The 15,305-nt window shown below is 34.6% G+C and overlaps 1 protein-coding gene across 1 annotated transcript; it reads left to right on the top strand.

Moving 5' to 3' along the window:
• Positions 1-6,395: 6,395 nt before the first annotated feature.
• Positions 6,396-8,341, top strand: LOC137729043 (probable methyltransferase TCM_000336). The gene is made up of 4 exons (XM_068467867.1): positions 6,396-6,557; positions 6,655-7,062; positions 7,365-7,637; positions 7,989-8,341. Exons 1-4 carry the CDS (start codon positions 6,396-6,398, stop codon positions 8,322-8,324), a joined length of 1,179 nt encoding a protein of 392 aa, XP_068323968.1. The 3' UTR covers positions 8,325-8,341.
• The last annotated feature ends 6,964 nt before the right edge of the window (positions 8,342-15,305 follow it).

The following is a 15,305-nucleotide window of genomic DNA, read 5'->3' on the forward strand; positions in this document are numbered from 1 at the left end:
TGAAGAGCTAGAGCTTCAACTCTCTCTCTCTCTCTCTCTAAACTAGCTATAAAGGTGGTGTAATATATGGAGCTTTGTTCACTCCCTAGCTACTAGCTAGATAAGCTCATCTCAATTAAGCTGGTCGATTTTGTCCAATTGGCCTTAATATATATAAATCCTAAGTAAACAACATATATTTTGTATCACCAACTTGATCAAAATCAAGCCTGCCAAAGTTAAGGAGATGAAACCTATATGTTTCATTGACTTGTTCTTATTTGACCCAATTTGATTCCCATGAGATCAACCACTATCCATCATATGTCATTTATATTAGATACACCAATATGTGAGGAAATTCAAGACACAAGCTAAATAAAAAATATATGAGAGGAAAAAAAACAAAAGTATATGTTGACAAAGTAATCCGATCAATCAAAGGATAGGGACTATTTTGACTATATGCTATGATCCATATATAATCTTTTTCCTCACTTAATTTCTCCAAAGTGGCTTACATATATTATGAAATCATCAAGATATGCCTTGTTATTCAAACAAAGTGGAGAGCATGCCAAACAAAGCGTTTTTTTATTTAGGTTTCGTGCACTTGTATACAAGTCAACTAGTTGAGGTCAAATTTGCTTGTCATACTTATATGTAAAATAAAAGATATATTTTCTTTATTTGTAAATCACAATTTATTTGTACATGTAAAAATACCTCATTAAAATTATGCAAATAGTTCATAAATATATAAAATTGTCATCTGTTGTATGAAAAAGCCAAGTACTTTGCCAAATGATATGTAACTCAAACAAGGAAAATAGTTTTTTTTTTTTTTTTTTTTTTTAGCCTTTTGGTAAACTGGAAATATTATTCCAAGGTAAAGGCCAAGTAAAGTTACACAGATGTCCAAACACAACTTAAGTACATAACAAAAGAAATTGGGCCTCAAAAGCACACAAAAAAGAGCCCAAAATAAGTCTCGAAATCCAGTACAAACAAAAACAAAACAAGAAAACCCTAGAACCTCGGACCAATTTGCTCCATCCCCTCACGATTCCATGGTTTGCAATCACATCTCTTAACCACATTTTGTTGCGGGTTTATCGGAAGGTGAGTAGAGTTATGGTTCAGGTGTTCGCACCACCTCCTTCCTCCTGTTTGCCTTTATTGGCTCTGTCTCCGGTGTGTTGTGTTTTCCCATTGGATTCCTTGGTTTTTTGTATGTGGATTTTGTGGTGTTGTTTGCAGGGCGATGGAGCACCGGTTTCCTTCGTTCCTGGGGTTTTAAGTGGTTGGATTGATGGCCGGTTTGTGATGGTGGCTTACAAGGAAAATAGTTATGTATTATCTATGCGGTTGTTTGATTCTCAATCAATTAAAAGAATCCACAATAATTTTGAGTCCTTGCCCATTACAATGGGCAACGCATACTCGAGCTGTTGCACACTATTGCCGAGAATGACCGCCCATGTTGTTGTGTAATGCTATATGCTGGTCCCCACATAGTATAACCTTGGGAAAAGGATCCTCTTCGGATCATTTTTGTGGGGATCCAAAGAATCCATCAATCACGATCGTTCATTATAAATCGTGTGATCAGTTTTCGTTAGATATTATTTATATTCAATTTTAAATTTTAAATAATTTATGACCACACGATATACGATGAACGATCATGATTAATTGATTCTCCTAATCCTCACAAAAATGATCCGAAAAGGATCTTTTCCTAACCTTAAGGGCATGAATAGATAGAACTAAAAACCCTTTTCTTTTCTTTTTTTTATTATTATTAAGAATTATGTATGATTCAGATGCTTCCAAAGAATTAAGTATTTAATTAATCTTAAATGTTTATCAAATGTTGTTAATTTTATTTAACCAAAGAAGAGAAATGAACTCTGATTCTATGTCGAAGAGTTTGGCAAAGAAGTAGCCAAGATACGTACAGAAGAAGTGATTTTTTGACAATTGATAAAGGAATAATTAATTAATATTTAGCTTCATTTTTGTCTGGACATGTATTGTCATGGATACAAAATGTCTCCAAAGTATCAAGAAATTCTTTGCGAGTGATACTCTAGGATTTTTTTAAAGAAAAACTAACGAAAGTCATAAAAGAATTTTAATTTTAATGAAAATGATAAAATAAATGTGTAAGTAAATAGTATTAGGAGTGATTTTTTAAGATAAAAATATTATTTTCGTTAAAAGTGAACAGTAACGAGAGTGTTTCATTAAAATTCTCATTTTTTAAATAATATTTTCCTGTAAAAGAAAATAATATATAGCTAAGCACAAACCAACAAGAACAAACCATTTAATTAGGAGATAGACCACCTAATTATCGTTGTGAACAAAGATAGGTATCTTTTTAACTGTAATTTATTTTCTTTTAAGATAATTCATCATGCTATATAAGGGTTTCTAAAGAAATAATGAAAATTTAATAACAGTCAGGTATGAATAAAAATACTTGGTATCAACATAAATGAAGTATGACACACATTGGAGCAAAGTTTCCGGTGAAAAAAATAAACTTGTGATATATTATGCCTTTATTTTCGTTTAACTTAAGAGATAATAGAAGTGAGAATCGATCTCTTATCGTAAGTACAAATTAGGTATCGTACCGCTTAAAATATAAATACTTGCACGCAAGCTCTAACTAAAACTTGTCATGGCATACATCAACTACGGCATTCCCAGTTTCTTGTTACTTTATTTTGTGGAAATTGGGAATGATTATGTGCACTAGAAGTGTACTGTCCAGAAGGCTATAATTATCTTTTGGTCAATTCAGAAGGTTATTATTACTTGAGACCCACGAAGGCAAGAAAAGCTAGCACTGATTGCAAAATCGCATTATATTGGAGAATAAAAGGCCCGAACCAAAACGAGAAGAGTTGAGAAGTATTGGCATTTTCTTTTCTCCTCTTTAAGCGGTTCATATGCCAGTAATTATTTTAAGCGGACATAAACACCACGATATCAAGCACTTCTTCACCACTTCACATATGATATCAAGCACTTCTTCACCACTTGACATATGATTAAGTACCATATAGGTATACCAATTTTCTGGTAAACTTGGTAGTGTGAATGTTGTAACTTGTAAGTGGGAAGAAGAAAAAAAGGTGATTCATTTTCAGGCATTTTTTTCTACCACATTTTCAAGTATAATATTATGGGGTTCCCACTAGCGAAAAAAGGTTTGCAAATGAGAAATTTTTATTGATGGAAAGAAGTTTGTTTTTTGGTTTATAGCTTTAAATCCTATAATTATGTTTGGACGAGGGATTTCGAAGATTCAAGAGATTGAGGTCACATTAGTACCAAATATACTACAAAATATTAGATGAAGGAGATTAGAAAACCTTTTCATGAGCATTGAAAGACATGTAAGAGGGATTTGCAAATCACTACTTGAAAGAAGGCATTTACAAATTTCGCTCACATGCTTTTGTAAATGATCATAAAAGACATTTATAATCTTTGCTATTTAACATTTTGTAGTTCATTCCTTCCTAAATTGGCTTCAATCTCTTGAAACTTAGAAAACTACTTTGGGTTGAATTTATTTTTGTTTGGAGTAACCCTAGTTTCACTCTAAGTAAATTCTAGCAAAAACTTGTTTCCAAGTCCCTTTTTGTCCAAAAATTGTGTTTCAGAGTTTGTTGTTTCATTTTTAAAACTTATTAAGTGTTATTTAATACTGAAAGATTAATAATACATAGGGCACATGAAGCACATGTGCACACCAAGTTACATAAATAGGCCAAAATTGAGCAAAATTAGTATCAAAAGTAAAAACCAAATCAAGGGTAAAAGTGACAAAATTGAAATCACGATACTTTAAAGTAACAATACCAAAAAGAAATTGATTTTCTTGCTCCCCGTTTTATCTTTGGTTCAACTCAAAGCAGAATGAATTGACAGAAATAAATAGAGGAGTGCATAAAAAAATGAGAGCATGAAAAATACCACTTACAAGAATAGTGATTGTAATTTGATTGTTTTAATTTGTTCGTTTCTTTTCTGGGTTGTGAGTTCTACTTAATTTGCTTGTTTTGTTTCTTATTTTTTCTAAAAATAGTTTTACTCTAATTTGCTTTTACCTTCTATAGTGTATGTCGCATCCCGGCCCGGGCTCTCATCACATTCCGAGCTCGACTCCACCGTAGCACGATATAGTCCGCTTTGGGCCCCGACCACGCCCTCACGATTTTGTTTCTGGGAACTCACACGAGAACTTCCTAGTGGATCACCCATTATGGGAGTGCTTTCGCGCGCTACTTGCTCAACTTCAAAGTTTCCATAGAACCTGAAGCCAGCGAGCTTCCAAAAGGCCTCGTGCTAGGTAGAAATGTGAATATATATATATATATATATATATATAAGACTTATATGATCCACTCTTCTGGACGATGTGAGATGTAACAGTGTATCTACAGGATGGATTATGGAAGCCACATGCTTTTAACTTTGCATCATTTCGATGTTTGGATGCAGAAGATTGATTAGACACATAAATTTTGTTTAGACTACCATTTGTATCTAATAGGCTTAAATTTCTTCATGATACTTTTGCCATTTGTATTAAATCAAAGAAGTATGAATCATTTTAATATTAATTTTTTCGTCTAGGATGGTGGATGAAAATAAAAATAATCGTAAACATATTTAATCTTAAAAATGTGAGAATACAATCAAATAATTAATGGGAGATTGAAAAACATTTTTAATTAATATAATTCTTAAAATGCAATAATAATAAATATAAATGCATTAAATAAATAATAAAGTAGCGTCCTTAATAATCATCTCTAATACTTTAAACATGCGCCCTTAATATTATTTGCACGTCAGACTTGCTTATATGACATTTAAACTATTACAGGCTTAAATAAATACTTATTCGTCATTATTTATTAATAGCGACGTTCTTTTTAAGTACAATTTTAATATTTGTCATTCCTAATTATTAAATGTGAAAATTCTTAATTTTTGCCCCCATTTCTAATTAATAGGTACAAATTATAGTTTCGTAGTGTCCAGTCCACGTATACTATTGAACCTGTCATTCTCCATTGATTCACGGTATGTTCAATGAATCTGCTGCAACAACTCAAATACGCATTTCATAGCACCAGTTACTGCCCCCTCAGCCGACATGTGTCCCAGCAAAGCTTGCTGTTTGTGACAAGACATGGACAACAAGTATCTCAGAACCACGCATGCTAACAGTTACAGTGATTTTTGCAAGTTTCAAAAAAGCTGGTTCAGCCCAGACAATTTGGGAAAGTTTGGGACCAAAGCCAACTATAGCGCAGCATACCTACCTCAACCTTCTGAGAGCCTTATCATCGTGCACTTAAAGTACGAACCATCTCCATCAATGACTTCGGTTCACACACGAAAGCAACTAATTAGCCATTGGCCAACAAACCAACTTTGCATTTCAGCAGCTTAACTGAAAAGCGAAAGTGACAAATATAAGCCAAATCAGAATTATGAGACAAGTCTCTAATACTCTTAAGCATAATTAGTGCTTGTTTTGCAAGGGTCATGCTTAGGCAACTTGGCTATGAGACCATGATTAAGATGGTTTAGCACTGAGGGATTCAACTCTATCTTCGATGATATATTTCTATGGGCGTGTCTATTTTATCTCGTTTTTCTTTAATACTAGCTATTGTCAAGCCATAACTGTATCCAAAATCATAACATTTTAAATCATAACATGTAGATATATTTTAACCTGGATTCAAATATTTTATCCTACCACTGAAGATAGTGTCTTAGTCATCACAATTCTCATAACACCAGCTATTTCCATAATTGTATCCAAAATCATGACATGTAGATATATTTCAACCTGGATTCAAATATTTTATCCTACCAATAAAGATAGTGCTTTAGTCATCACAATTTTCATAGCACTGACTATTTCTATAATTGTACCCAAAATCATGGCTATTTCTATAATTGTACCCAAAATCATGACACTTGATACATTTTATGATGTGTTTAGGACCGAAACAATCTATCCTGCGCCAAAAATATATCTCCCAGTGAGTCTCTCGGTCATCACGCTGCACATAAACACCAACTATTGTCAAACTACAATTGTATCCATAACCATGACATCTAATACATTTAGGATGGATTTTGCACCTAAATAATCTACCCTACCACTAAAGACAATGCCTCAGTCGTCACGCTTCTCATAAGCACCAGATGTTTTCAATCCATAAATGTACTTATAATCATGACACTGGAATTATTTATATTTTTACGCCACTTGAACTGCCATGACAAAGAGACAGATATACATACATACATACATACATACATATATATATATATATATATATAAAGACAGTTGCCCCAGGGGAAATGACATGCATCATGTGAATTTGCCTTCAAAATATAAGAAGCAAGCTCCACCAAGTTCGAAGGCAGCAGAGAACCAGCTGCAACAAGCTAGCATGGGTGTAGAGAATGTCTTCCACATGACTGGAGGAGTTGGCCGTACAAGCTATGCCAGAAATTCTTCACTCCAGGTTCTCTCCCAATATGTTTGTGTGTGTACGTGTGTGTGTGTTCAGAATGTTTATTTCCTAATTATATGTTTTTTTCTTTCTAATTCTGGATTGACAGAAGAAGGCATCTGATATGGTAAAGAACATAACTTTAGAGGCAATACAAGAACTTTACCTCACAACAACTCCAAAAAGCTTAGGCGTAGCTGATTTGGGCTGTTCATCCGGACCCAACACCTTATCAATCATCAAAGAAATCATTGAAGCAGTTGAAGGCTTCAGTATAAAAACATTTCAACCATCACCAGAGTTCAGAGTTCACCTCAATGATCTTCCCTCCAATGACTTCAACTCAATCTTCAAGGCCTTGCCAGACTTCTCCAAAGACCTCAGCGACGAAAGAAGTAATGGGAAATCTCCCTCTATTTATATAGGAGCCTATCCTGGCTCATTTTATGGAAGACTTTTTCCCAACAATACATTGCACTTTGTCTACTCATCCTACAGTTTGCACTGGCTATCTAGGGTAAGAATCTGATATTCTTTTATGGAAGACTTTTTCCCAACAATACATTGCACTTTATCTACTCATCCTACAGTTTCCATTTCTTATTTCAAATCTACTTTGCTTGGGAACTGATTCTCACTCTTTTTTCTCTCCCGGCACTCCTCTCTTTCTTTTCTAGCCTTTAAAGGGATAGAAACCAGAGGTTCTAGCCTTTAAAGGGATAGCAACCAGAGGATGAGTGCAGAAAGAGAAAACAGGAGAGTAAAAATAACTGCCCTAAAACATAGTGGTCAAATCTATTTGACTATGATGTCATGCAGGTTCCTCCAAAAATTTACTGCAAAGAGGGGAAGTCTATAAACAAAGGAAGTGTTTACATTTCTGAATCAAGCCCTGTTGGAGTTTCTCAAGCTTACCTGAAGCAATTTCAAGAGGACTTCACTTTGTTCCTTAAGTCAAGGTCTGAGGAGCTGACTGCAGGAGGAAGAATGGTGCTGATCTTGTTGGGAAGGAGTGGCCCGGATCATGTTGATAGAGGCAATTGTTTCTTATGGCAGCTTCTTTCTCAGTCCATTGCCATTTTGGTTTCCGAGGTACTAATTTATTATGCACACCAAGAGACTCCAAAATTTCTTATCAAATGTATGTCTTTATATCCAAGACAGAATCACAGTGGCACCCGTTCAAAAATTGAAAAAGAGATAATATAAAAAATCAATTCTGGGATAGGCAGCACGCGGTATTTAAATTGAAAATTAGGTAGGTAGCAGAGGGAACTATGAGGTGGTCGTGCCGCTAGGATGCTGTCACAGTTGATTTTGCATAAATTAAGACACTTTATAAGTGATACTATAGGAGGGAGAATCGAACATATATGGGCACATGTTTAGAGTTACATGAATGCGTTTAGCCAGTTGAGAATAATTTTGTTTTGATTGTGTTAGGGTGAAGTTGAGGAGGAAAAGCTTGACTCATATGATGTGCATTTCTATGCTCCATCGAGAGATGAAATAGAACAGGAAGTGAGGAAGGAGGGTTCTTTTGAATTGGACAGGTTTGAGATGTTTTGGCTGGATGAGAGGCATGGCAAGAACGATGAGAGCTATGGAACTAGTATTGCAATGACTGTGAGGGCTATTCAAGAACCAATGATTGGGCAGCATTTTGGAGAAGGAATCTTGGACAGTTTGTTTGAAAATTTTGGGAGATTGGTGGATGAAGAAGCGGCTAAAGAAGAGATTAAGCCCATCACTTTTGGGATTGTACTTAGAAAATTATGATTGCCCAAGTAATCTGATCGCACTGTGATATTTGTGGTTTTGACTTCTGATTTGGAATGATGAAGCAACGAAAATTCTAGTTCTTGAATATTGCTTGCTATTTTATAATTTCATTTCAAACCATCAAACCCTCGTTCTGAAGCCTCCCTCATTCCTCCTATGAGTGCAAATGACTAAAAGATCGATGAGTGTCAAAATCGCTATCCACCTAACAAACAGACTGAAAAATCCTTCAAAGCAATTCATGCTGATAATCTAGAAAAATATCAAAGTGTTTGATGAGGTTAAGGATAAAAATTCAAGTGAGTAGAAAATTACCAAAAGAACTATATATCTGTGGAGTATTGTCGAAACAACAATTCAAATTCTTTCTTTTCCTCATCAATATCGTTGCACTCTTTGACCTTCCACTCTATTACTTTCCACTCTATTTTAGGGTTCTTGTAGGCTTTATGTCTTTAAGCCAGAAATGAATTTGCCAAAAACCTACTCCAATTTTTTCATTGGGTTGGATTGGCTCAAATTTTATAACATTGCGATGGGTTTAATTTTTGGTCCAGTGTCTTAATGGGGAGAGATTGGTTTGAGTTTGCCTTGTGTTGCAGCACACCATAATAGGGTGAGACTGAGACCGAATGAGATCCGCATGTAAGAGTCTCACATTGTGTGAGTGAGTTGTGGCATGAGGCAACTCTACCGAAGACTTCCTTTTAACTGGAATCACTATTGTTCTATTAGGCTTGACCTACGCCTTTTATTTGTTTGGTAAAAGGTTATTTTTATTAAACAACAAAACAACATACAAGCAAAAGAGCCCAAAAACAGTTAGGCCCAAAGCTAACACAAAGTATCCACAACCAGAAGCTTCATCAAATGCCCCATCCAACCCCGATTTTCTACCTGAACACAATCATAAACTAGGCATAGCCGGCAACAAAACAAGAGAAGCCAACTACTAGTATGAAGCTCGGGGAAACCCACTAATGACACTACTGGTACTGGCAAACAACAAAGAGAAAGTGGTGGTGTTGGAAACACCCAAGCTGGTGGATACACAGAAACTCTACGCACGATCTCAGTGGGATGCATGGTTGAAGATCGGAATTAGGAAGAGGTATATCCTCAGGGATAAAGGAACAGAACAGATCGAAGTAAAAATTTGGAAGAAAAAGTAGTAGAGGCAAGGAAAACAAAAGAAAAAGAAAGCAAGGAGGAAACGGCAATCGACATCGGCCGAAGTTAGGATCGGTGCCACCAAATTTTCTTGAGTTTGAAAACTTCACACAAACAGTGAGGAAAACTCTCAGCTTGGAATGAAAGGTTCTCACCATGGAGAGAATAGATTGAAAAACTGACCCACGCCTTGTGTCTAGAAAAACTTGAAGATCCGTACCCTTTGTTATGTATTGTCAGTTGACTACCCTCTTACATCTCGCAAATAGAACCCCTTAAAGTGGAACATATTTGCACGTGGGCGCTAGGGGTTTAAATTGAAATAGAATTTCAAATTCTGCCATCAAAATTTCCTTTCGAATTCGAACATTTCCAAAAAGATTGGATATAAGTTGGAATGCAAAGAGAGATGCAAAAAACTCTAAAATGTCAAAATTATATGTTGTGGAGTCAAAAATAATCAAGAGGCGACACGTGGATTTTTAGGTGAATATGACAAAATTACCCTTAAGACACACCGGGTTTCCTACATGCGAGGAGTGGAGAATCATCCATAACCGAGTCAAGAGTGCCCAAAATAGGTAACAAGTTCAAATTTATCTTATCCATATTTACTTCATATCCTCTACAAGGAAATCATTCCATAACCTTCAAAACCTTCCATATAAATTAAATTAATTAGGCTAATTAATGGATTAATTCCTAATTAATCCATTAATCACCAAATTAATCACCATTACACCCCCAAAAAACATCCAAGGGTCAGCCACTCTCTCTTCCAAAGAGGGCCGACCATGCTCTATAAATAGGACTCCATTTTCTTTGAAAAGGAAGGAGGTCCTCACTCTTGCAAAATTAAAAAAAACTCTCAAAACACTTTTTCTCTCTAAATTCTAACTTTAATATCGGAGGTTCTACGGCCAAAGTCCCCCCTCCAATCATCGTGGGCACTTGAGGCTCTTGGCCTTAACCTAAGGTGTTAATTGTTTTGTAAGTGCAATTTTGTCCAAGATCAAGAAAACAGAAATTTGCATCCACATATGTAATGTTATCTCCTCTTCTTACATTTAAATGCAAATTTGAAAGAACAAGAAGTTTTCGAAACAGCAAGAATATCTGGCTGCTTAAGATGAAGACAATTATTCAAAAACAGAAGCAAAGAGTCTAGTATAGGTCCTCTATATAGCACACAGACCAGACACTCCTTACAAGTGACAAGTTTTGTCAATTACAGAAGCCACAAAGCTATATGATCCAAGCCACCCTTTCTTTAGGAAAAGTCCCCTCTACTACCTATATGTTCATCACCAAATCCCACTTTCCTTTTCAATCAAACTCTTGACCTAAATAATACGGGACACTTCCTTCTGGTGGAAAGAGGTTCCTCGCCAGATACTTTTTGTGAGGATTTTGGGACTCTTCAATCACATTCGTTAATCGTATATAGTGTGGTCAGTTTTTGTCAGGTATTGTTTATATTCAATTTTAAATAAAAAATATACAATAATTTCTAACCGTACGATGTACGATGAACGGATGTGATTGAAGAATTCGACGAGGATCCTCCTAGCTTCGGGTGAAGCATACAATTATATCATTGGTATTTTCCCAATAATAAACATGCCCCATTTCTAATAAAAATATGACTATTTCACATCAGGCTCACCAAATTTGTTGCTTGGTGAAGCTAGCTTTGCACTGCCATTTCCACTTTAATTCGGATAGCAACTTTATATGGCATGAAGAAATCACCAACATGACATATCAGATCAATTATACAGTTTTATAGACATAAACTAACTGAGATTCTTATGTTGTTGACATAAAACATCAAGTAACAGCATAAATGTGACATGTGAGCCCTTCTCCCAAAATCGACTTGCACCACTATATCTGTCTATAAATCAACAGAGTCTTCACTTTCTTTTAGTCTCTTTTGTCAGTTCTTGTCCCACGGGTCCCTTTTGGTTAATTTGAATATGGTTTCTGCTGGACACGTAGCATTGCAGAATAGCCACAACTTTCTATTCGGCACTAGATGTCGAAAATTAGACGGTAGGATTTGCATAGCCGAACTTTGACAGTTTTAATCTAGCGGTTTAAATAATAATGCATCTCTTCTTTTTTGTTCTGTGTTGGAATCAATGTTCATTGGAAAAATTAGTTATAACATACACGTATCATTAATTGTATATAATTATCTTTCTAGTTTTTTTATTAACTGGAAACATACACATAATTGTATGTGTTTGATGCAGAGAAACATGCAAGCTTTCAGGAGGAAGATAATCTGTGATGGTAGCTATGGATGATTAAGGTACAGGATTTTTGGCTCATTAATCACCTAGCTAGTATGTGGCTGATCTTTCCCCATATAATTGGTGGCTGAAGTTAGGTATCTATATATAAAGAGAACAAAAAGGCGAACAATGCTTTTGGTGTCATCCAGCTTCAACAAAAATATTTGGACCAACATACTCCCAAGACAAACAAAAATCAAAAGCATCTCAAGATAAGGCATCAAATAAGACAGGGGTATTTTTGTTATTTTAAGTGCTTTTTTTAATAATTTTTTTGGTACAGTTTTTTTTTAAATTTTTTAATTTTAATAATTAATACCTCACAATAGGCTAGCAATAATGTGATTCAATTTCTCTACTTTTAAACACATCCAAGCATCTTAAGAGGCGTGTAATGCCAGTTATAAAAAAAAGTTTTTCACACTCGGATAATAATGTGATTAAATAAGTTGTCAAATGATTGTTTTTTTTTTTTTTTTTTTAACAAACGATATTATATACACTAAGAGGTAGGGGTAGACTTAGCCTTACAATGGACTAGCAATAATGTGATTCAATCAGTTGTTTATTAAATATTATTTTCTCTAATTTTAAACACGTTCAAAACATTTGAAGAGGCGTGTAATGCTGGTTATAAAAAAGGTCTTTCGCACGCGGATAATAATGTGATTAAATTAATTGTCAAATAATTGTTTTTTTTTTAAACAAACGATATTATATACACTAAAGGGGTGAGGGTGGGCTTAGCCTCACAATGGGCTAGCAATAATGTAATTCAATCAATTGTTTATTAAATATTATTTTTTTTCTATTTTTAATGTAAATTCTATAAAGACCGATTTTATTATATGAATTTAACTGTTTTAATTAGTAAAGGTAGGATCATGAGGTAGATGAAGAATAAAGTTATGAAGAAATGAGCACACAAAATGAAAACTAAAAACTAAAAACTAAAATATAATCAGAAACTATTTTTAGTATTTTCACTTTAAAAACTTTTTTTCGTTCATCCTTTTTTGTTTCTTTGCCTTCTCCCCACCACATTTCTTTATCTCTCATTCCTATATATATATTTTTTTCACGTCTTAAGCACAAAATGTACAAATTAAAAATAAAGTAATAATCAATTCCTAAGTAGATAGTAATTAGATCTTGTCATAGACAGTATTTAAAGCTGGAACCTAAATTTGTTCTCATATACTGGTGTACATTTTACAATCCCACTTTATATCTAAATAAAGATTTTATGAGAGAAGTGGTGTGCAGAATATTAGATGAGCTTAAATTACTTACCCAAGTGAGTGGGGCTGGGACCTAAAATACAGGCAAAGGCATATTAGCAGTAAAGTGAATTTCTTACTACCGAACAAAGGCATTATTCTAATTATCATCAGCAGCTAATTAATTGATATATATATATATATAGGGATATATCTTAATACTAATTACTAATTTGAAGATAGTGTTAAAGACGCATATGCATCATCCACAATCAGCACAAAATCTTATGCATTACAGAAGCACGCAACATGATCCTTCTAAAGCTAATTAAGAATCTAAATATTTGAAACCAACAAGGAAGAAACATGCTCAAGTTCTAATTATTTTCGTTTTGTGTTATGCCAATTATAATAAGATCAACAAATATATAAATCATCAGAAGTATGACCTCTCGAAATTTCAGAAGATATCACGTGAAGGTCTTCATCAACTTCTGGGAAATAATACAGCAATTACATTCCTGGTTGGCACCTACCACTTACAGTTTCCCCCTCCACCTAATCACTTAAACATAAAACTAAAATAATTGGACGTCTCCTTTTATGAGGATGCTAATAAAAGCATATAAGTTGTGATAACTAAGACACGAAAATCAAGAGGTGTAATTTTTTTATTCTAGCAAATACGAAATGGAACCATTTATACCAGTTTTTTTCACCACCGAAATTATTTGTAAATATGAGTCTTACTTCAGTAAATACAGTCAGCAAATATACGTGCAGTGGTACACGAACTTATATATGATTAAAAGAAAGGCTTGTTAAAATTGAAAATCACTTCAGCAAGAATCGAATCTCGTCAGAAAAAAGTGTAAATGACTTTCGGTATGAAGGTTAAATGGATGGTTTAAGGTACACTTTAGTTTGGAAGATCATTGCCATATAATTTTATGATGATTGGTGCTGTTTTATCCACTAGAGAATTGTATTCACTTAACAGCAAAAATATGATCCCTGTGTGAGACAATGCTTAAAGGAATTACTATTATTATTGAGAAAGTTTGGTGCGAGTGACGATTACATGATCAATCATGAATCGTACCTACTAGAAGCAACTGTGGAACTTTTCAGAAAAGGAGCATTTCTTGTCAATTATGTTTGTAAATTAGTTGCGGATGGAAAAACCAGTTTGGTGGCAATCAAAAGAGAAATTGAATTATCCATGAATTTTAGCCACTATAATCTTCATTTGTAAATTAAACCTATAAATTTTTAGAGCTTCGAGCTTTCAATTCTTAAAAGATCACACTCATGCACACCTAACATTATTAAATAGCGTGTTATACTATGAGTGGCAGCATAATACAGGACATGTGAATTTGATACCTCTTAGGTCTCATTTGGCAACTCGAACGGTACTGATTATTTTAGTCGGATAAGATAAATAGTCATCGGATAGTACTGACTAAATTAGTCGGATGTTTGGTGTAATATCGGACTAATAACCGTATTATTTATCCTATGTTTGGTTGGATACTCTATCGGGTAAGAAAGACTTAAAAATATTATTATATTGATGAATGATGAATTTTGAACAATACTGGAATTACATCAAATCCAGATCTTGCTGCAGCCAAACCAGCACAAGCATTGATATTATGAATTCATCAAGCTTTATTCCAGATACGAGGAGTATATAAATCGCTCAACCCATTTCTTCAACCAAGTTCGAATTTTCAACATACCCAATTTAGGATCTTTGCAATTTTCAACATTCAGGTCAATTTTTTTTTTTTTTTTTTTTCCGGATCTGGAAGAAGAAAAATAAGAGGAGGATGGCAGAACATAGAGAGAAGAAGAAGAAAAATAGGAGGAGAAGGGTGGAACAGAGAGAAGAAGAAGGAGGACTTGGGATTCAGATGAGAGAGAAGAATGAGAAAAAAGAAGAAGAAGGAGGACCTGGGATTCGAAGGAGAACCTAGGATTTAGATGAGAGAAGAAGGAGGAGAAGACGAAGAAGGAGAACCTGGGATTCAGATGAGAGAAGAAGATTGAGGAGAACCTGGGATTCGAAGGATAACCTGGGAGTTGGAGAGAGCAAGAGAGCCATGTTTTCAACCCGACTAAATAATACCGTGTTCTGGAAAGGATAGTTAAGCGGGTGTCAGCCGTATAGAATAGGTTGGGCTGAAGTATTTAGACGGCTGACTATTTAATACATAGGGACACCAAAAACCTGATACCGTATAATTAATCATATCCGGTGTGTTATACGGTGTACCAAACGA

Source organism: Pyrus communis, chromosome 1, assembly GCF_963583255.1.
Source record: "Pyrus communis chromosome 1, drPyrComm1.1, whole genome shotgun sequence".
Taxonomy (NCBI): Eukaryota; Viridiplantae; Streptophyta; class Magnoliopsida; order Rosales; family Rosaceae; genus Pyrus; species Pyrus communis.

Coding starts and splice junctions, on each gene's coding strand:
- LOC137729043 (XM_068467867.1), top strand. CDS start 6,396: ATGCATCATGTGAATTTGCCTTCAAAATATAAGAAGCAAGCTCCACCA. Junction 7,063..7,364: donor GTTTGCACTGGCTATCTAGG/GTAAGAATCTGA, acceptor GATGTCATGCAG/GTTCCTCCAAAAATTTACTG. Junction 7,638..7,988: donor TTGCCATTTTGGTTTCCGAG/GTACTAATTTAT, acceptor TGATTGTGTTAG/GGTGAAGTTGAGGAGGAAAA.